The 22,098-nt window shown below is 44.3% G+C and overlaps 1 protein-coding gene across 1 annotated transcript in view; it reads right to left on the reverse strand.

The window, feature by feature from the left end:
• The window catches only part of PRKCH (protein kinase C eta), a 168,775-nt gene that overhangs the window by 15,965 nt on the left and 130,712 nt on the right, over positions 1-22,098 (reverse strand). The window contains exons 11-12 of the mRNA XM_073349907.1: positions 9,513-9,651; positions 8,321-8,509 (exon numbers count right to left, since the gene is read on the reverse strand). Of these exons, the coding sequence (XP_073206008.1) occupies positions 8,321-8,509; positions 9,513-9,651 (328 nt within the window). The remainder of the gene's footprint in view (positions 1-8,320; positions 8,510-9,512; positions 9,652-22,098) is intronic.

Consider the following 22,098-nt stretch of genomic DNA (forward strand, 5'->3'; position numbering starts at 1 on the left):
GTGAGAGAAACCTTGCCGCACGTCTATCTGGAGTGCGCCAGGTTGTAGCCCCTATTCCGGCTCCTCACGAATATTTTGTTAAGGTTTTGGTTGCACTTTTCTCCTCACCTCCTTATCTATGCACTCCCTGTCCGTGGCCCCACTAAGTCGCGGGACCTCCTGGTCAACCTCCTCCTGGCCCTGGCTAAAGTGGACATCTATAAAACCAGGGTGAGGAGGTTGGCCGATGGAGTCTCCTGCGACTGTGGGGCCTATTTCCGATCCTCTGTCTGTTCACGCCTCCGGGCAGAGTTCCTCTGGGTGGCATCCACTGACTCCCTTGACGCTTTTGAGGAGCGGTGGGCGCTGTCCGGGGTTCTCTGCTCGGTGTCCCCGTCCGGTTCCTTTCGTTTGACCCTTTGACCGCACTCCCGTCCCTGTTGTTCATTAGTTGTCCCCCGTAATTATTTGGTTTCCCAGGTCCTGTGGATCCCCCCCTTAGGCTGGGAGGGATCCTTTAGCAGTGGGCGAGCTTCGCCCGCCCACTTCCTGGATCCCAATAAGGCCACAGGACTCTTTGCCTCCTGTTGTTTGTTCCCACTGTGCACAGGGAAGCAGAACTTTGTACACTCTTTGTGAATAAACAGGATTGAACAAAGAGATACCCGACTCCCAACATCAATTTCTCCTCCTAATGGAAACAACCCAGCAAGGCCTCCAAATTGGCTCACCACTCAGCTGAAAAGAGGCAACAATAAGATTCTGGAAGTGCGTTGATATGAGGAATAGTAAGGAAAGATATGGGACAAAATATGCTAACTTCTGCTGAACTTGAGAGAGTGGCTTTTCCTATTCATTGATCTATTTATATTTTTCAAAACAAATTCAATAAAAGAATAAGTGATAAAGAGAAATATGGAGGACCAGCGATAACACTGACCACTCTGCTCAGGAATTGACATTAGAAATCCTTCATGACAGGTACTCAACTTTGCTGCTCTTGTTTTAATGCTGGGTTCAGACATCTGCAAGTGTTAACCAGCATCAAAGGGGTTATGTAGACAACCACAGAAGGAAGTGAACTCAGCGACCTGTGGCAACAGACAGTTTGGTAAACCAGAGAATTTGCCTTCTGAGTCAGTGTCAATTCTAGATAATTGTGATCTATAAACATAGATCAACTTCCTGTGTCTTCTTTTCCCCTCTTTTTGTCACTGTACTTCTGACAACATCACTACATCCAAGTACTTTTCGGGCACCTCTATGCCAGCAGGATTGGATTAGCTCCTATAACCATGCCCATTAGCTCTTTAAATCATCCCCTCTACAGCCTCATCGAGGCTGGAGAATGCTCTTTTTGCTAACTCACCAACATAAGGATTACCCCTCAGTATTACACCTGCATTTCCAAACTACGTGTTGAACACAGACTACTGAGACCCCAGGCTGTCCTTCTAGCATCTGACTCTTCTCTTGCAGTATGTTTCAGCTTATTCACTCTTCATTCAAAATCAGCATTGCAGGCTCCTACCCCAAGTCTTGATTTTGACCTCTACAGGGTCAAACAACAGCAGGGTTTAAATAATACTACTTTTTCTCCATTATATGCATCTCAAGCCAGGGGTGCTGGAACAATTTTTACAGTGGGGGTGCTGAGAGCCATTGAACCAAACTGTAAACCCTGCATATGATAGAAACCATTTCAAGCCAGGGGGTGCAGCATCACTCCCAGTTCCAGCACCTGTGTCTCCAGCAGGCCTGAAGTCTAGTTTGTGATCCACACCAGTTTTTGGAGGAGTGTCTGAGTGTAAGAAAGTGTCTGAATGCTCACATTGAGCACAGAAGTTAGCAGCCATCTCCCAGTGAGCACCAGGTTCCTCATTTGACTATCAAATATGAGGCGGGGCGGGGCAGCTGATGGTTAGAAGCTCTGGGCTGAGAAGGCAGGGATAAAGCTATCCTGGGGTGCTACCATGCCTTAACCCTTGAGGTTACCTACCTTGTAGAGTGAGGCTTTAGTACAGTTGGTACGCTCCAGAAAACCTTGGAAAGCATCTTCAAATCTCCAAGCCTTTGGCCCACTGATTACCAGTTTTATCTATTACCCACGCCATCATCCCTTGTAATGACTCCATTGTCTTTGGGGTCGTTTAAACTTACAGCAGCGTAGCGCTTAGTGAAGACTCTATCTGTGCTGACAGAAGAACTTCTCCCGTGGTAGCTATATGGGCGGGAGAAGCCCTCCCGTTGACATAGTGCTGTCTACATCAGGGGTTAGGTTCGTATAACTATCTCGCTCAGGGGTGTGGATTTTGGTAGTGTAGACCAAGCATTCCTTTTCCCCTTGCCCTGAAGCCAGGTGCAGAAAGCCTGTGTACCTTTCATGGTTTTACCTCCCCTTTAGACCATTGCTCCTTGAGCCTTGGTTTTTAACATGTCTCCTTTTCTGTTAAACAAAACTTCCAGCAAGCTGGTGCAGGATCGGATCATACTCAAGAAAAGCACACAGATATGAACTCAACTAGAGTTATAGTGATGGTGCTGAAATCAGATATACCATGATGCTCCTGGGCAAAAAGGATGAAAAAGACAGTCATATTTCAGGTGGTAATTCATACGGCTGGGATCCCAAGATCTCCAGCTGCTTGGAATACCATTAGCTCCACTCTAAATGTTATTGTTCACTAGTGACAAATCAGACATCAGACTTCTGTGTTAAAATGAACCCCTAGCTACACACAGCCAATGTGAGTCACTGTCTAGGAACTTGCATAATGACATTTCCAGTACAAGTTTCCTTTTCACAGAGTCCTCCCCAGAAGATGGGGGTAACTAGGTCAGCTTATATCAAGGAGGATTTTGAGGGGGTATATTTTATAGACGTTTATACAGCAGGAGCAGGGGCCAGATTCATTCCTGGCATAGCTAAACAGAATTACTTTGGGGCTGATAATGAGTAGTGGGAGACGGAAGTTGGAAAATGAAACTCACACAGCTCTAGTTACAGCTAATGGGCCAGGTCCCCGGCTGGTGTAAGCCGACATAGTTCCACTGACTCCAACACAGCTTTGCTGATTTACACCAGCTCAGAATCAGCCTGCCCTTCCCTCCAGCCCTTTACAAACATTTTTAAAATGACACAAAACATTGAAGGGGAAACAAGGAACAATTTCCTTTTTAAAGCACAAATGGTTTCTGCTCTGGCTTCTACACAGGCTCCATGTGCATTTAGGTTGTTTTTTGTTTCCCTACAGCAGCAATGCTCAAAAACATTTCTGGAACAGCTGCTGACCAAACAAAAGCTTATGACCTAAATCAGCACTTGAGAATGGATAGTGGCAACCTTCAGGAAATTACAAAGATGCACAGGGTGCAACCTACCTCACAGGATACAAGCACAGATGACTTCTAGGGTGGAGGGAGCTGTGCAAAGAACAGTGGTGAAAAGCAACTTGAAATAGGCCCCAAACTTCATGATGCTGAACCACAGCATAAAGCGATACACAAAAATAAACTGCTCCTGTGCTTATTTATCCTCTGTATCAACTTATAAAAAAATCTCAAAAGGCCAACTGTTTAGCAGATCAAATATCTTCCCAGTTAGTTTGATGGCCCTTTGCCATTCTGGCTGGAGGGAGAATTTGATTTTGGTTTCAGGGATGTGTGTCACTCGTGCTCTGCATTCATTAGTATTACTAGAACTGTTGAAGGTTTCAAGCCAGGCCTGTTAGTGAGGAAGGATGGTCCAGTAGTTAGGGCATTGGTCTGGTATTAGACGACGCAGGTTCAATTCATGCTCTGCCAGACCTCATGTGTGATCTGTTCCATTCTATATAGGCTCTTCTACCATGCCCATCACTGTAGTGTCAGAGTACTTGGACAAATCACTTAGTCTCTCAGTGCCTCATCTGTAAAATGGAGTTAATGGTTTCCTGCCTCACAGGAATGATGTGAGAATAAATACAGTAGAGACCGTGAGGTGCTCAGACACTATAGTAATAGAAACCGTATAAGTAACGTAGAGAATGTTAAAAGCAGGAGTCCTCTACCACCTGAGCAAGTCTCCCAACCGGCAGCTATAGTAAGCTATCATCCTTTCATAGAGACCAACCATTAGAGGGGAACAAAGACCCACATTGTACTAGAGTGTGTTATATGGGAACTTCATATATAAATATTGAACTGAGCTAATATCTGTGGCAAATATATAAATTCAGTTATTAGCACTAAAATTCCTTCTTACAATTCAAAAATAGGTAAAGAGCAAACAAGCATGTCAATTATTCATTGGAATTTAGAGGCCAAAAACATCCCTTTGTATCTAGTTACAAAGAGTTGCCTTTTCTCTAAAGTTGATGTGCTTTGGCACTATTGAAAGTACAACATGAGAAAGTGAGAAGGGACCAGTGAAACTACCTGATGAAATGGTCTGTAACCAAAAGCAATTAATTAGGGACTAAAGGGAGCTCATGCTCAAGATATACAAAGTGTCTTAGCGCTGCAAAAAGTGACTTCATCTCTTCAATCATAAATAAAAATGTCTGGTGCAGTCACCTGAAGCAGCAGCCACCTGGAAAGTGACAGATGTGTAAGGAATTGAACCAAATGGCATATATAAAATTCTGTGATGCAAACTCTCATCAGTTCATCACAGACTCCTGGTTATTGCTCTGAAATTGACCTGCTCATAACTTCAGTACTTTAAAGTCTTCTCCCTCCATGCCCCATTTTCTCCCATTGCAGAAATTCCTTTCAGGGCACAGCTTTTTGCAAGCAATGCTTGTAAAGTGCAGAAAGGCAGTTCTGCTCTGGTTTGTGTTTCATGAGCAATGAGCAATGCTAGGGTGAGAAAGTGTTGTAGGAGAGAGATCTTTATGCATTATGTTGAGGGTCTACAGCAGGGGTCTCAAACATGTGGCCCGTGGAGCTATTTGCTGCGGCCCGCCAAGCTCCCTGCCCTCGAGTTACTTCCTGTGGCCACCAAGCTCCCCTCCCCCGCCGTCCTCCTCCCCCTCAGCACATCACATCCCTGCTCCTCTGCCTACCTCCAGGCGCTTAGCGCCTTCCAGGAGGGAGGGAGGAGGAGCAGGGAGCTGCACGCTCGGGGAGGAGGCGGAGAAGAGGCGGGGATTTGGAGAAGGGGTTTGAATAGGGGCAGGGAGGGGGTGGAGTTGGAGTTGGGGTGGGGACTTTGGGGAAGGGGTTGGAATGGGGGCGGGGAAGGGGTGGGAAGAGGCAGGACAGGGGTGGGGCCTCATGGAAGGGATGGAGTGGGGGTGGGGCCGGGGCAGAGGGGCGGGGCTTTTGTATCTTTATATGAAAAAGTGTCAGTGATGCAGCCCTCAGGCCAATGTACTAGTCCTCATGTGGCCCTCGTGGTGATTTGAGCTTGAGACCCCTGGTCTACAGTTTGAGGGAGCTGCTTGGCTTCCGATTACATTCCTAAACACCCTGGTGTCTTACTGAATTAGGCCCCTCCTGAAACCTGACCCTCTTTCACCAATTCCACTCACCATGCTACTATTTGCAGTTACACGAAGATTACTTAAAGTAACATGTTTGAAAGCTTACTGTGATGACTATGATTAGAGAGCTCCTTGATTCTTTGCCCCTGCCCTGGCGCCAGCATGGGGCAGAACAGCTTGGGGGTGAATCTAATTTGCACCAGCTGGTGTGCCGAGGTGCCTGTTGTAATTAGTGAAATAAAAATGTCATCAGTTTAATCCCCCTTCACCTTGTTCTGACATGAAATAGGTCATATTACACTTCGTTCTTTCTTGGGTGATTAGCGTCTACTGTATCACACTTCGCACTCTGTCTCAGGCTTACATAAGATTCCTGGTAATGTATGAAAGTACAACTTCAATCTGGTTTAGAACTGGTTTTTGATTAGCTGGCACTCACACACCTAAGAAGGTATCCTTTCCAGGACATAAATTGTCCGAAGCATTTAAGAGCACTGATCTAGCACTTCAAATACTGCTCTTGAATTTCCACTGCTTTGGACCACCATCTTTTTTTTTCCTTTTAAATTGTTTTGAGAGATTTCCAAGCCCAAGAGAGCCTTCAATGAGAAAAGTGATCATCTCTGGCCGGAGCCTATGGATTTCATAGCACAATCCTTCCTCAGGAGATGGATTTTGTTTTTAGTGTGCTTTTAGGAATATTATGGATGTGCTGACAATGTTGCAAACCGTATTATCTGCTTTATATCCCACAGAAGCCTTCCACATCAATTTCCAGAGTTTTGTTACTAGATTACTGCCCTTTATAGAGTTGTTGCTATGGTGCTGCATTTATTTAAGCCGGTGTTTCTCAAATCATTAATTACTTATGTTAGGTATTTATATGGTGTTCCCTGCATTAACAGAGTATCTGACTGAGCATGTCAAAGTCTTTAATGTACCTACCTTCACAATGCTGCTGCAAGGTAAGGAAGTAACTGAGGCACTGATAGGCTTAATGCCTGGGCCCAGGTTACACAAGAAGATTGTGGTGGAGCAAGGACTGGAATTTAGGTCGTCTAAATCCTAGGTGAGTGCCTTAACCCCTGGACTACCCTTCCACTCCCTACAGCAGTGCCAAGCAGCTCCGATGTGGTAGGTGCTGTATGCACATAAAGTAAAAGACAGTCCATGCCACCAAGATTTTACAATCTCAATGAACAAAGGAAGGGTTATTATTCCCATTTTACAGGTAGAGACCTGAGGTGCACAGAGACTGAGTTGTCCATGGTCACACAGCAGTATGTAGCAGAGGTGGGAACTGAAGCCAGATTTCCTGAGTCCCATGCCAGAGCTTTAATCACAACATCATTCTTCCTCACACTGTTTGTTGAGACCTCTCCAAAGCGGGTCTCCAGGCAGGTGAGGGATTTTCCATTGTAAACATTAAAAAATGAGAATTTTCTAGTGATCCCCTTGGGAAAGTCAACATTACCTACAGTTAGTAGATAGGACTATCTGAGATACCGCAGATATTTCCTGCTTCGCTCACACAGAAGTAACATGGTATCTGATGGTACATGCTGAGCACAGTATCGCTTCTGTTATGGAAGATGAGCATGTGCTACAATCATGTAGTCTAAGAGGGAGCATGCATGTTGCTTGCCGGCCTGATTGTTGAATCAGTTAGGGGATATAAGCAGCAGGTGAACACGTTAGCACTGCAGTACTTACCCTTCACCCCAAGGTAATGAAAGGATCCTTGCTACTCCACTCATCCACTTGCCTTCCAGTGTGTCTGCCCCCCTCGTTTTAACTTTTTTGAATGCTTTTTAACTCGGGTCTCCCACACTTCAGGAGAGTGCAGTATCCCCTGTCCTATAGCATAGCCTAGTGTAGGCCTTTCTCACTCACTCCTATGGAGGCTGTTACACTTTGCATACATAATTATACAGTCTCTGGGCCAGAGAGAGGGAGTGACCTTATAGCCAAGTGGGTAGGACACTCTCCTGCAGTGAGAGAAACCCAAGCTCAAATTCCTGCTCCAATTATTATTGAATTATATATCAGGCAGAGGGGAGTCCTGAACGCAGGTCTCCCATATACTGGGATAAAACTTATACGTAGGCTTAGCAGAATTCAATTTTTATAACTTTGATGGATAATATCGATGGTTATTTTTAAGCCTTTTAAAGATTTTTTTTATTGATTTGATTTTTCACATTTGTGCAAAAATTATGGGTTTTAAGCTTGTTTTTAATTTTTATCAATTTAACTTTCACAGTTGTGGGAAATTATTGGGTGTGTCACACAATACTTCTTTAATGTCAGCAGACACTGAGATTCAACAAGAAAGCTTTATGACTGTTCAAACACAACTTCACATGTCACAACATACAAAAAGAAATCTCTTCAAACCAAAACTCTAATGAGTTCTCAAGCAGCATATTTCTTGCTTTGCCTATTGGAAATTTTAATTACAGATGGAAATATTTTTACATCAGTTTGTGGGCGTATGGTGAAATCAATGTTTACCGACAAAAATCTAACCCTTCCAAGCCCGCTTATAAGGAAGACACTAACTTCTTCTCCAATCCCCTCCCCACTCTGTAAATCTAGCCTCTTATAAACTCCCAGAAATAAAATGTTTTGTGTCGAATGAAATGTTTGTTCGACCTGATTCCCCTACATTTTTTTCCAGAATCTTCAAATTCAGTTAAATCTGAGCCAAAATATTAATTATTTTTTTCCATTTTTGGGAACTGCCAGGGAACTGAAACATCAGTTATTCACCCAACTCTATTTGCATCAATGATATCAACTATTAGTTTAAAGAACACATCAGGCTGGTGTGAGCTGGCATAAAGGACACAGGACACAAAAGCAAAGGAACTTACAGCTTTCAGGATCCCTACTGCATCCTGCTGAAGCCAGGTTGGATAAACAACTTCATCATTCAGAATGGCTTCAAAGAGGTCATCTTCATTCTCTGCTTCAAAAGGGGCATGGCCACATAGCATCTCATACAGCAGCACTCCCATAGCCCACCAGTCTACATCAGGACCATAGAGCATCTCCTGCAGAATCTACAATGGGGATGAGGAAAGGGATAAATATTACTCACTGGGCTTAACCATTGTTTTTCTAAGTGGGGGAGAAAATGGATTATGGAATATTAATGTGAACAAAACACATCACCGCATATTAACTAAGAGTATTCTCTTCTGTGCTTGCCATTCCTCCTTTCTCAGAGCCCCTCTGTGATGTACATGTCCAGCTGGCAACCCGTTGATTTACATCTCCAATAAACAAGGGGTCTGCTAGCTGTACTCACTTACCAGACATGCTTCGGAACAGACTCTTTAAAATAATGTGCTGAGCAGGAGCTGAAAAGTTTTTCAATCGAATTGTTCTAGAGAGGTGGATCAGCTGGGTCTGTGGCTTGAGCCTCTTCACTCCCCTTTGCCTCCCAGAAGGAAAGGCTTACATGGCTCCAAAAACACATTTCCAGCTCAAGGAGGGAAGGGGTGTGAGAGCAAAAGAAGGCATGAGTGTGAGGAGTGGGGCAGAGGAAGCATGACCACAGAGCATAAATCCAGCAGCGTAACGGAAGCACTTACAGGATCTGGCAGGATCTGGAGGGAAGGTGCTTCTTAAAGCTGTGTTTATTCATTTTAAAATTAGACAGATGAATGACGGGGGTGGGAGGGGGGGACAGACAGAGGCAGAGAAGGGAATTGGGGAACGAGGGAGACAGCAGCTTGCTTTCAGCCACACTGGGATGGTACCTGTGCCATTTGCTGTAACCAGCATTTTGGCAGCTACAGTCTGGCATCTATGTTTTTCAAGATGCATTTTCTTTTCCCCCAGGGGAGCTGATGCCCCTGTATCAGCCCATAACAATCTGAAGATTTGTTTAGTCTTCACTAGCCCATGGGGCTGTAAATCTCAGTGCGTTTCTGAGACCAAACTTTCCACCTGTCAGCCCCATAAGATGCAGCCAAATTAAGTGGAGATCTCATTCGTTGCTTTGAAACCAGACCTACTAACAGCTCAATGGATTTTCCAATGAAGAAGGGTTTCCTGTACCTCTGGAGCAATGTAGTCCGGTGTGCCACAAAACGTTGCTGTAGTAATTCCATTGCGAATCCCCTCTTTGCACATGCCAAAATCTGCCAACTTGCAGTGGCCCTCGTGATCCAGCAACACATTATCCAGCTTCAGATCCCTGCAACAACAACAACAATTATTACTGTTATTATTTCAATTGCTGCGTAGTGGGAGCTGTACAAATCCAAACGAAGACACAGTCCGTACTCTCCAGAGCTTAAAATAAAACCTGGACAAACATGTATCGCTGGACCCAGCGGCCAACTGCACCATCATCTTTTGAAAAAACAAACGGTGTGCATGAATTTGGCACTTGTGGAAGGGAGGAACTAATAATGTTGGGCTGAGCCAGATTTAATGTGGTCAGGTTTTGTATGAACTTCCCCACGTGGCTTTCCTAAAGCACGACAAGTCTGGCCTGCAGAACACCCTGCTAATTCAGTTTTGAGATGCGTTCGAGCAGAGTGATAGTTCTACATACACAAAGGCCTAAATGTTCTTAGTTGCCCTGATTTCAGTGAGGTTGCACAGTGAGGTTGTATCCAAGAGGAGGATTTGCTGCCAAGAATCCTGTTATTATTTATGATTTCTTATCCCATCCCCACGTTATTGTCAAAATGTCCAGCGGCTGCACCCAATAGAATAGGAACATAGGAAATATGCACTTTCCAGTTCACCATCTATCGGGATGGAAGCCCGTAGTTTAAGCTAAGTCCAAGAAACAGAGAATCTAGACGATCAAGCAGTGTAGGAAGCTTGTCAGCAGCTTGACCTTGAGATGGCCCCAGAGAATATTCCACAGTCATAAGTGCAGTCAGGAGCATGGCCAGAGAGCACTGGAGCCATCTGCAGACCCAGGCAATGCTTTCCTGAAAATATACTCCAGCTCTTGGCATCTGGCCCCTTCAGCTGTCAGGCTTATCCTGCGCACACTCGCAGATGGGGGGGAAGCAACCACTGTCACAGAGCTGCCCCAGTGACGTTAACATCAACAGCAGGACGCCTGTGTACATGATAGGAATGGGCTCTGTTTCCTCTTCCTGGGTCTTGAGGAAAAGATATGTGACTTGGCCTCTCGAACATATTCTGCTTGCCAAGCATTCTGTCAGATACGTCAGTGCCTTCCTGGTGTGGTACAACCCAAACGTTCTGGTCTGGTCCCAGAGCAGACGCACTAGCTCTGAGCTGGACAGACATTCTGGGTATCTAATGTAGGTACTCATATGGCCCCGCATTGCCATGGCATCTGGGCACCTCACAGCACACCAAGGAGTTACAGCAGGGCTATTACCCCATTTTACCCAGGCACACAGAGACTAAGGCACAGGAAGCCTATGTCAGAGAAGGGACTAGAACCCAGGTTCCCGGCTAGCATTCTAACCATTGGGCTACCATTCTTCTCTACTACAGTGCCCTGAAAATGAGAAGGCCAGTTATCCCACTCTGTCTCAGAAGTCCTATAATCAGAACCACCACAGGAAACATCTCTTAAACTAGCGTTGAGACACCACAGAGTTTATTATTATTTCTATTACAGTGGAGCAATTGGCCTCACTGTGCTAGGCAACCGTGTTAGTAAGAGTCAGGTCCTGCCCCAAAGAGCTTACAAATAGACAAGAGAGTGGGAGAAAGGAAAAATAATTATCCCTATTTAGCTGTCGGGGAACTGTGGTGCAGAAAGATTAAGTCACTTGCCCAAGGTCACCAGAGCCAGGAATGAACCCTGATCTCCTGAGTTACACTACAGCGTTTGCTCTGGATGGGATGCAAGCCAGTAGCAGAGTTTTTCTTTTTAAAATGAAAAATGGTCATAAAGCCTTATGGGCCAAAACCAACCCTGGAAGGGATTAGGAGGACACAGAAACATATTACGTGTGTTGGGTCATGACAACCTTGCAGTGTGGTTTAAAGAGTGGTTTACAGTTAGAGTTCCTGGAATTCTGCTATGTGCTACTGGTACATCAGGAAACCTCTCCAAGCATAAAGGCAAGCCCTGTTTTCCAGAAATTTGCAGGAAAGTGGTTAAAACAGCAGATTATTCTTTATATCCAGTAAAATCCTTGTTGGTTCTAGGCAAGACTGGCTTGGGGGCCACTACAAATATGCAGGTGGGCAAGGCATTTTGATGAATAGGTGAATGCCTTGGAGATACCCCAAATAAAATCCAAGTGGTTGCAGATTCACTATTTACTACGTTTCTTGGAAACAGCTTGAATGGAAACTCTTTACTTAGGTTCAGGCAAGATAGATACATGAGAGAGGGAGGGAGAAACCAGGTACAGCCACAGTCCTTGAAGGCTTTAGTCCCTCTCAGAGGCTGTGAGGTTTAAGCAAGCTTCAGGCTTCATAGTAGAGCTGCAACACTGGGGCCTGTTTTGCCTGGAAGCCATGTCTAGCATCTCCACTGCCTCCCATCCAATGAGCTACAGCAGCCCTGGGCTCCCTGTTAACTGGGCAATACAATATGATCATTAGCGCACCAGTATGAAAGGAGCATTTGCAGGTGCAAGCTCATTGTGCCCCCTAAAGGAATCTCTGTTTGTGTAATTCCCATTAAATTTAAACCAGCTGCTGCCCACTCACGTTCTGGATGCAAGTACAGTTTTAACCACATCAAAGCAAAGCTCCAGCCTGGGGGCTTCTCAGGCTTCCATATCAATCCTGTTAATAACGTCTGTCCCACACTGCAACACAGTGGACATTTGCACCTACTGGCATCTTTTTAAGAGATGTGAAATCTAAAGCTCACATTTTATTATTTCATGTGGCCCAGAATGGGGTATTAATTGAGTGTTGCTTGGTCGCAAGATGCTCCAAGTTTGGCTCCTAATATAGGATATGCCCAAAAGGGTTTATTTCACTCTTCACTAACCCTGTCCGCAGTCAGTGGTTTTCTCAAGTGATGTCAATGGTATTAAATCTGTATACTTGCTGCTTTGCATTCACTGGTCCTACTGTTCTTTATGCCAAATGAACCAATGAGGTCAAATTAAAAAAACCAGGATTCTAAAGATTTACAAGGCGCTCTTCAGTTCAGCAGCAAGAACTCCAAGAAGCTGATGAAATTGGAAAGTAGCCCACTCACAAAGTCAGATTTACCTTAGATTCCCTTAACGCTTGCATTTTCCAGTCAACATTTTTAGTAGTGTCATGCAGCAATAAAGGGAGGGATATTTTCGAAGGTCATTATGCAGTTGTTATGCTGTTATTCTGAGGTCATGCAGTACTGATGCAATCATTTTGCAGGCAAACTCCTACTGGAATAAGGACTTTATGCATACGAAGGAATGAAGCACTTGTCTCTACATGTAGTTACAGTGTGTCAGTTTAACGCATCCTTTTATTTTAGACATGGAAGAAGTGACAAAAAGGGAGCTGTTCTAGCCTCTTGCATCAGAACACGTGCATTTGCTATGTTGGCAGTTGTGACGGGGCAAGGCCAGATGTCTATAGAAAAGTAGTGGGAGATAGATATATTAGCTCCAGGCTAAACAAATCCCTGGTACCAGGATAAGTGAAATGGCAGCTGCTCCAGGTCAATTAAGACACCTACGGCCAATTAAGAACTTTCCAGAAGGCAGGGAGAATGCTAGGTTGATTGGGACACTTGAAGCCAATCAGGGGCTGGCTGAAACTAGTTAAAAGCCTCCCAGTCAGTCAGGTGGGTGTGCATGTCAGGAGCTGTGGGAGGAAGTTGTGCTGTTGGAGAGACTGATAGTACACACCATATCAGGCACAAGGAAGGAGGCCCTGAGGTAAGGGTGAAGTGGAGCTTGAGGAAGTGCGGGCTGCTGTGGGGGAAGTAGCCCAGGGAATTGTACATGTCATGTTTCTAAAAGGTCAGCTACCATAGCTGAAACTATTAGGGTCCCTGGGCCGGAGTCTGGAGTAGAGGGTGGGCCTGGGCCCTCCCCCCTTTGCCCCCTGATTAATCACTGAGACTGGGAGACAACAGAGACCGTCCAAGGAAGGATAACTTCTCCTCACCTCCCTTGCTGGCTTATGATGAAAATGGCTCAGTAGACTGTGACCCTTGTCTCTAGAGAGAGAAGGGTTACATGGAGGGTCACAGTGAGCCTCTGAGGCTAGCGAAATCCGCCAGGAAATGCAGGACCCACGAAGGCAAGGACAGAGCTTTGTCACACAGTTTAAAGATCAAAATTTTTCCAGAAAAAATGTACAACTTGCCTGGTTCCCTCTGCAATATTTGCACATTTTGGCTTCCTCTGCACTATTGGGAATTTTGCCATGGTGCACATAGTGTCCAGAATAGCCTTTGGAGTTGATCCTGCTGAAATGTATCTTAAAAGGGCTTTCAGTTCATCACCTAAATCACTCGCATCAATATCTCGCATGTCATCATGTGTCAACACTGTCTCTAGTGCCCTGTATTGCTGGTGTAGGTCTTCTTCAGGTATAGTGAGGAGTTTTGGAATATCATACAACATCCCAAATATACTGCTGTGTTCCTTGAGCTGCATGAAATGTTCTTCAATTGTCTGTATTTAACAATCTAGCACCTGGTTAAAAATTCAACTTTGAATTGTTGTTTGGGGTCTCTTATGGGATTATGCTATGCCTCGTAAACAAAATGTCGTCTTCTTTGGTGACTCTTGTATTCTTGAATGGGTGGGAAAATAGCTTCAGTGTGAAGTTCCTCTGCTAAATTCTGAGCACTCTTCAGAACGTTTTGAAATCCCTCATCTGACCCGTAAGACCGTAGGTATGACTTTGGTTTGTCCAGTTGTTCCATTGCTCCAGATATATCAAGGTCAACACCTTGGAGTCTCTTGCTTACAACACTTATTTCAAACAGCATGTCATGTCTCAACACTAAGCCACACAGAAATTTGAAGTTATGTAAATTTCTGGTGATTCCATTTCCCTCTGCCACTGTTCTCCCACGAACAGTTCCTGTCATAGCATTATCCTCCATAATGGCAACTATGGCATCATCTATCTTCCGAATTTGGTGTTTGATGAGCTTTATCGCCTCCACTTGACTTTCCCATCGTGTGGCACTCGGTGGTTTCAGTGTCAGAGAGGATGTTCCCAGATGTTGCGGAGAAGAATACATAGATGCTTTGAATTACATTAAAAAATTCAGTAGCCTCACTAGAAACTGATGCTGCATCACTAATCACCAAGTTCAATGAATGAGAACTGCATGGGACAAAAAAAGCTCGAGGGTTTAACTCTCGGATCCGTGTCTGTACTCCTCTGTTCTTTCCTCTCATGTTGGCACCATTATCGTAGTCCTGACCTCTCATGTCAGGTATTGCAATTCCCATATCTTCCAGCTTTTTAAGAAGCACATTTGTCATAGCAGCTCCTGTGGTATCATAAATGTCAATACATTCTAGAAGATGCTCTCTGACTGTCACCATTGCAGGGACATTTTCACTAGGTTCTGTTGTTGTTACAAAACGCACCATTAAAGTCATTTGTTCCGTATGGCTGATGTCAGGTGTGCAGTCCAGAATAACAGAGTAATATCTTGCAGACTTCAGATCTGCCACAATCTTCTGTTTGACTTTTCTTGCCAGTAACTGTATGATCTCATTTTGAATTGTTTTTCCAAGGTAGTGGTGTGTGTACATTTCTTGGGTGGTGACTCTTCTTAGATGCTTCTGGAGTACAGCATCAAACTCAGCCATCAGCTCCACAATTTTAAGGAAGTTTCCATTGTTTGGCACATACAGCTGATCTGAAGTGTCAAGCAGTGCTAGGTTTTGGGTAGCAAACATTCTCACAATGGCAGTGAGCCTTTTCAGAACATTTTGCCAGCAAAGAGACTCTGATGCAATCTTCTCTTGATGCTGATCATCTATGGTGGCCTTTAACCTTAGTCTCATCTCAAGCTCTTTCTACCTATGGAATGCTCTCTGGAGATTTGCTGCCTTCTCTAGGCATGCCAGATTTCTAGCCAGATTTTTCCAGTCCTTTGTTCCTCTAGAACCCAATGTGGCTGGAACATTAGACTGGAAGAGTTTGCAACAAAAATAGCATGCAGCATTCTGGGTTTTTGAGTACATAAGCCATAGCCTCTCCACTTTGTCACCATTGGGGATTTCACACCAGTAATGTGTTGGATGGAAACTTCTATTTTCTTTGTCTTTAGGGAACATGAAGTTTTTCACTTGCTGTGGCCCATGCAGTACAAGGAAGTCCCTCAGGCTACTGCTCAAGTGGGTCCACAGTCCTGGATCATCTAGACTTAAGGAAGTAAACTCAGCAGGAGCTGTTTCTTGCACCTCCACCACACTCTTCTCTGATCTACCCTTTTCTTCAGGAATGTGCATGGTTACATCCATTTGAGATGGAGATATGGATGCTGCAGTAGCTGCCAGGTCACCTGCACTCTAACTGGAAGATCAGGCATCTCCTCACCACTCACATCCTCACTGGGGCAGGAAGGCTCACTGTGAATATTTGTGTCTATGTATCTCAGGAGAGCTCCTTCCTGCTTAGATAGAAAAGCTTCCTTTGCTTTCTTTCTTTTTCTGAATGCTGCTCCAGAGAGGCTGTCAAGGTTCCTTCCCCACTCTGAACTCTAGGGTACAGATGTGGGGACCTGCATGAAAGACCCCCTAAACTTATTCTTACCAGCTTAGGTTAAAAATTTCCTCAAGGTAGAAACTTTGCCTTGTCCTTGAACCCTATGCTGCCACCACCAAGCGTGTTAAATGAAGAACAGGGAAAGAGCCCACTTGGAGACATCTTCCCCAAAAATATCCCCCCAAGCCCTACACCCCCTTTCCTGGGGAAGGCTTGATAAAAATCCTCACCAGTTTGTACAGGTGAACACAGACCCAAACCCTTGGATCTTAAGAACAATGAAAAATCAATCAGGGTCTTAAAAGAAGAATTTTAATTAAAGAAAAGGTGAAAGAATCACCTCTGTAAAAATCAGGATGGTAAATACCTTACAGGGTAATCAGGTTCAAAACATAGAGAATCCCTCTAGGCAAAACCTTAAGTTACAAAAAGACACAAAAACAGGAATATACATTTCATTCAGCACAGCTATTTTTACCAGCCATTAAACAAAAGGAAATCTAACGCATTTCTAGCTAGATTACTTACTAACTTTTTAGAGAGTTCTGAGCTGCATTCCTGATCTGTTCCCGGCAAAAGCATCACACAAATAGACAGACCCTTTGTTCCCCCCGCTCCAACTTTGAAAGTATCTTGTCTCCTCATTGGTCATTTGGGTCAGGTGCCAGCGAGGTTATTTTAGCTTCTTAACCCTTTACAGGTGAAAGGGTTTTGCCTCTGGCCAGGAGGGATTTTATAGCCCTGTATACAGAAGGGTGGGTACCCTTCCCTTTATATTTGACAGGGGCGTTTTCTTCTTTCACTCATGATTGTTGTTCTGTGCCAGCTATAGTGGCTCTCAACACTCAGTTGAAGGGGACAAATGAGCAGGCTCGTAGCAGGGCCTGAGTGAGGGAAGATATCACCATCTTAAGGGCCTAACTGGCTCCTACTACTTCAGTTGACTGCCTGTTCTCCTCAAGTGAGTTCAGGAAGCAGCAGGAAACAGGAAGCTCCCTGAGAAGCTGGGGTTAATCAGTCCAGGCTCCTGGGGGTGCTACAGAGGAACATAAGAGGCTCCTCCTCCTCTCTCTCCCTGCAGCTCCTGCTGCTTTCTGTTATTCCCTCTCACCTTTTCTCCTGCCTGCCTGTTATGTCTCTTGTGCCCTCCTTCCTCCAGCACAGCACTCCACCATCTCTGTGCATCTAGAGCAGAGAGAATACATATGCACCAGCAGCAGACACAATTTTCTACACTCTGGGTCCGAGTGGCCCCCCCCCACAGTCTGGCACCTGAAGCGGCCGCCTCAGGTCACCTCATGGTAAGGCCAGCCCTGCTGAGCAGTACTTTACTCTGAGAGTGGTCACAGGGGCTACTTGCACTCCACTTGAATAGGAGGAGCAGAATCTGGCCTAATATTTGTACAGAGACCTCATCTTGTCTCACCCTGTGACACATCAAAGGGCTTGAGCCAAAGCCCACTGAGGTAAATGGAAAAACTCCCCTGGGCTTTGGATCAGGCCTCAAGTGATCCTTTACCTGATGGTATTTCATTAATGGTATTTGCAAACCCATAACTTGAAATCATGGAGAAATCATTATTGAGTAATCATTTTTTTGAGAGGAAAAATCTCACCTCTTCCAGATTTTTTCCAATAATAAGGCATGCACGTGGTCATGAATATTTTTATAACCAGGAATTACCTATCACACTGCATCATGAGAATGCTTTGCAAATTTCCAGAGCACCAGTAAAGCTGAGTAAGCATCAGCAAACAGTAGCAAATGGTGTCTAAGGAAGACTTCTGCACCTGTTACGCTGGAACGCAGATAGAAAAACCAGTCTGAGCTGCTGTTCTTTTGGTCAGGTGCCAGCGAGGTTATCTTAGCTTCTTAACCCTTTACAGGTGAAAGGGTTTTGCCTCTGGCCAGGAGGGATTTTATAGCACTGTATACAGAAGGGTGGGTACCCTTCCTTTTATATTTATGACAGGGGCGTTTTCTTCTTTCACTCATGACTGTTGTTCTGTGCCAGCAATTTTTGTCAATGTTACCACATCAGTAGGTTTAGAGAGAGATTGAAATCACAAATGGAAAACCAGGGTATTGATTTGTGAAAAAGGAAGCCACAAAATGGAGATGAGAAATAGATGCAACTGTTTTTAACATAAGAAAAACAGCTTGCAAGTTTCAGGTCTGCAAAATAAAAGACAGAATTATCACTATCTTTCAGCTTTGGATGCTTGCTATAAATCTACTGTTGTGGAACTTTAAAGACAAAATCAGTAGAGCCAGAACAATTCTGTCATGAGAAACAGTACATATGGTGTACACAGAGCTCAGAGAAGGAACACTTTCTTTTTGGCACAGAGACAAACGGAATACTGAAGGTGACACATTAGGCTGATTAGCTAAAGAAATCCAGTACCCATACTGCCATTTATGGCCACAGTATTCTTGCCTGGCCCAAGTTTAGAAGGTTGGAATTGTTACAGCTCTGTGCTTCCAGAACATGATCCCAAAACTTTGTCAAGATTTAACTTCAGCCTCCTCTGCTACTTTCCCTTATTTAAAATACGAAACAATGGATGTTGTACGTATGTGCACAGTCCTCCTGATCTTTGAAAATGAAGCATCAAAATAAAGCTTTCAGTTAGCGAAACGTTAGCTCACTAACCCCCAGTTTTCTAGATAAATGTTCTGTTTGTTGAGTGTGTGAAATTCTCTATCTAGTTTCCAAGTGGCTGTTAAAAGCCCCTGTAGTGTACGAGCAAATTTGGTTTCAGATCACTAGTGCACTGAATGTGATGGCTGGTCCAACGTAACTATGGAACATGGAATGGTTTGCAACTTTAAATACGATAAAACCAGAATGAAGTGAAGGACGAGCCTTCATGGGGTGTCATGGCTCCTGAAAAATAAACACAACTTAAAAAAAGGAGGAGTTAAATGTAATGATGTGCACATTAAACTTAATGTAAAGATTGTCAATGAAATGCCCTGTTTGTTGTAGTGATAGCAGACAGCCATTCTGAAATGCTTGCCAGACCTTAGGATAAAGGAATGAGGAACATTACTGTAAAGGCTCCAACCTAGACCTCCACATTTCTCCTGAATACTAGCATAGCAAATGGTAATTTAATATACAGTGAAGTCAGAGAGTCAAATCCAGACCTTGTATAAGTGAGTTTAACTCCATTAAAAACGTACACCAGCACTCATATAGAGCCAGATGCTGGCAGGTAGCTACTTGCTCTTGACAGAGTCTGGGTAGAGTTGTGGGGAGGGAGAGAAGGCCCTTTGGGAAGGACTGTCCCTCAGGAAACAGTCCCTGTGCAGCTCCTCCTGTGGGCACGGGGAGTGTGCACACTGCTCCATTCCATGGGATTGTACAGCCCGCTCCCCCATAGCACAGCCTGTCAGCTTCACAGGCCAGCGCTGGGAAAGAAGCAGGTGATAGGGGGAGAAGAGATCCATGGGATGGCCCCATCTTTTCTCCACCCCCTCTTTGATGTATCTTATGCCCTCAGGAATGTATGGGTTTGTGTTGGGAAAGAGAGGCGTGTGTGAGTGTGAGAGAGACACAGAGAGAAAAGGCTCCTTGCCTTCCATTCCCCTACTTGTGCACCTTTGCATAGTCCAGGGACCATCAGATTTATGTTGTTTTATGTACCCAATGGGATAAATCTCATTTAGCTTTAGAATTAGTTCCTGCTGTGTCTGTTGAGCTATATGAAACAGTATCTTCACATCTAGAAATATTATTATTCCACGTAATCTTAAAGACAACTAGCACTTCGAGCACACAGATAAGTTTTTGCAAGCTGTCTGTCCAGGCCATGCCAATGCTATTCACTTTTCAACAGATCTTGGACTAGAACACAGGAGCTCCTGGCTCTCAGTTTTGCCCTCACATCACTTGAAACTGCTGCCTTGTATCTTGTATCTGTATACACCTGCAATATAACTACACAACAGCACCTGTAAGACCCAGAAGGCTTGGCTTCCCAGGATGGTGTTTACAAAGACGCAATGCCCAAGCGGCTGACTGCAGGAATAATACATGAAGGGATGCAAACACTGATCAGACTTTTCCTGCTTCAGAGACCTCTCTGCATTCATTTTAAAACCCTGCTTCACCATCTCAGCCCCGTTTAGACAGTCTAATTGCTCAGAAGAGCTTCCTAGGGAAGATAACTATTTTTAACATGGCTTCATTTTTACTGAGCCGAATGAGGCCTGATTCAGCTCCCAATTAAATTTGAGCTGGTAGGATAGAAAATACAGCCACTGACAAAACCTGGCACATCACAGTATATAATCACAAAGCTTCCTTGATGCTACTGGGCCTGAGAGATGCAGAACCAATGGGCAGCAGTGGGTGTTCTACACCTTTCAGGATTAAGTCCACCAATAAAAGCTGCACCCTTATTATACCAATAGCGGCTACTAGATGGTGTAACGACAGTTTCAAAAAGCGGCCTTAAAAGAACTGAACTACTCTGGTTTATGAAATTGGGCAGCAGAAAAACATTACTGCTGAAGCACAGATGCTGCTAGAGATTGCTACGTTAGGGCAACCCCAACGATCCATCCTTATGTACATACATAGCACTTTAGCACACATTTACTTGCTGCACTTTTTCATGGTAATCTCCTCAGGAAAGAGAAGGAAAGGAGTTACACTTGAGGCATTTCCCAGAATTCCAATGAAAATATTCTCTCATTTACTATGCAGAGGAAAGCGACAGAAAAAAGTCGTTATTTCAAGTTCATAGTATGTATGCTGTACACATCCTGTCTGGATCCTGAGCCACTGGACTGACAGCCTTGATCTGGAATTTGCTGGCCCAGGCAATGCCATTTACCTAACAGTGCTTCTATTTTATGCTTGCCAAAATAATTAAAAAAAACCAAACATTCCATCCTCGTGCCTGAAATCATCATAGTAGGTGCACGGTAAGCATCAGCCATAAATATACCAACAAGAGTAAGATGAAGATTCATGACTGATGGTGCCAAGAGAGAAAGAGGGCGAGAGATTAAGAAGCATTAGCCGGTTAGGTCACTGTGACCGAAATAGACCCACACTGAATCCTGGATAATAAAAATGAAATTAAAATGAAACAGCACTTGTGCCAGCTGTACATCTGGGAGTGATGAGGTGGATAAACTACCTGACAAGATGAATGATTAAGCCCAGTTATAACCAGTTGTTCAGTATCAATCCACAGCCCACCTAGTCGTTAGTATCTGCTTAAAGGGCCAGCCAGAGCTCTGTCCTGATAGAATTAGAGCTGATTTATTGAAAAGGATTCTGATTACACCGAGGGAGAGAGAAATGGCCCCTTTTTGCCTGAGCCTGTCATTTTGAAACTAGAGAATGGCTCAAGTCAAAGCAACTCTTTCTGCTGCCTGGTCACTAATCTCACAACTGCCTGTGAAATCTACCTTCCCCAGGTCCAGAGTAACAGACGGAATATTTCATTTCTGGAAGAAGCAGAAAACAGTTGGCAGAGTCAATCTGGATCATGTGTGCTGATTGCTGCTGGGAACAGCCCAGACAGTAAACTAACCTGTACCAATATTTGTAATGCCTAATAGGGTTTTGTGGGGAAGGAGAAAATCCTGAACTGAACCTAAATGTCTGGCCAAACAAACAGGTCTCTCCACACTCATATAATATACACCTGCAGTCCTCACTTCCCCAGCCCACCCAAATCAGTGCAAAGACTTCCATTGACCCTGGTGGGCTTGGATCAGGCCCTTAAACAAGAAAACCCAAACATTACTGAGGCTCTGATATACTTATAAAGACTTCAGAGAGACAAAGTGGGTGAGGTAATACTTTTATTGGACCAACATCTGTTGATGAAAGAGACAAGCATTCGAGAACAGAGCTCTTCATCAGACCTTCCTCAGAGCTAAAGAAAAGCTCTGTGTAAGCTCAAAAGCTTGTCTCTTTCAACAGAAGTTGGTCCAATAAAAGATATTATCTCACCCAACCTATTCTCTCTAACATCCTAG

This window comes from Lepidochelys kempii, chromosome 6 (assembly GCF_965140265.1).
Source record: "Lepidochelys kempii isolate rLepKem1 chromosome 6, rLepKem1.hap2, whole genome shotgun sequence".
Lineage (NCBI taxonomy): Eukaryota > Metazoa > Chordata > Testudines > Cheloniidae > Lepidochelys > Lepidochelys kempii.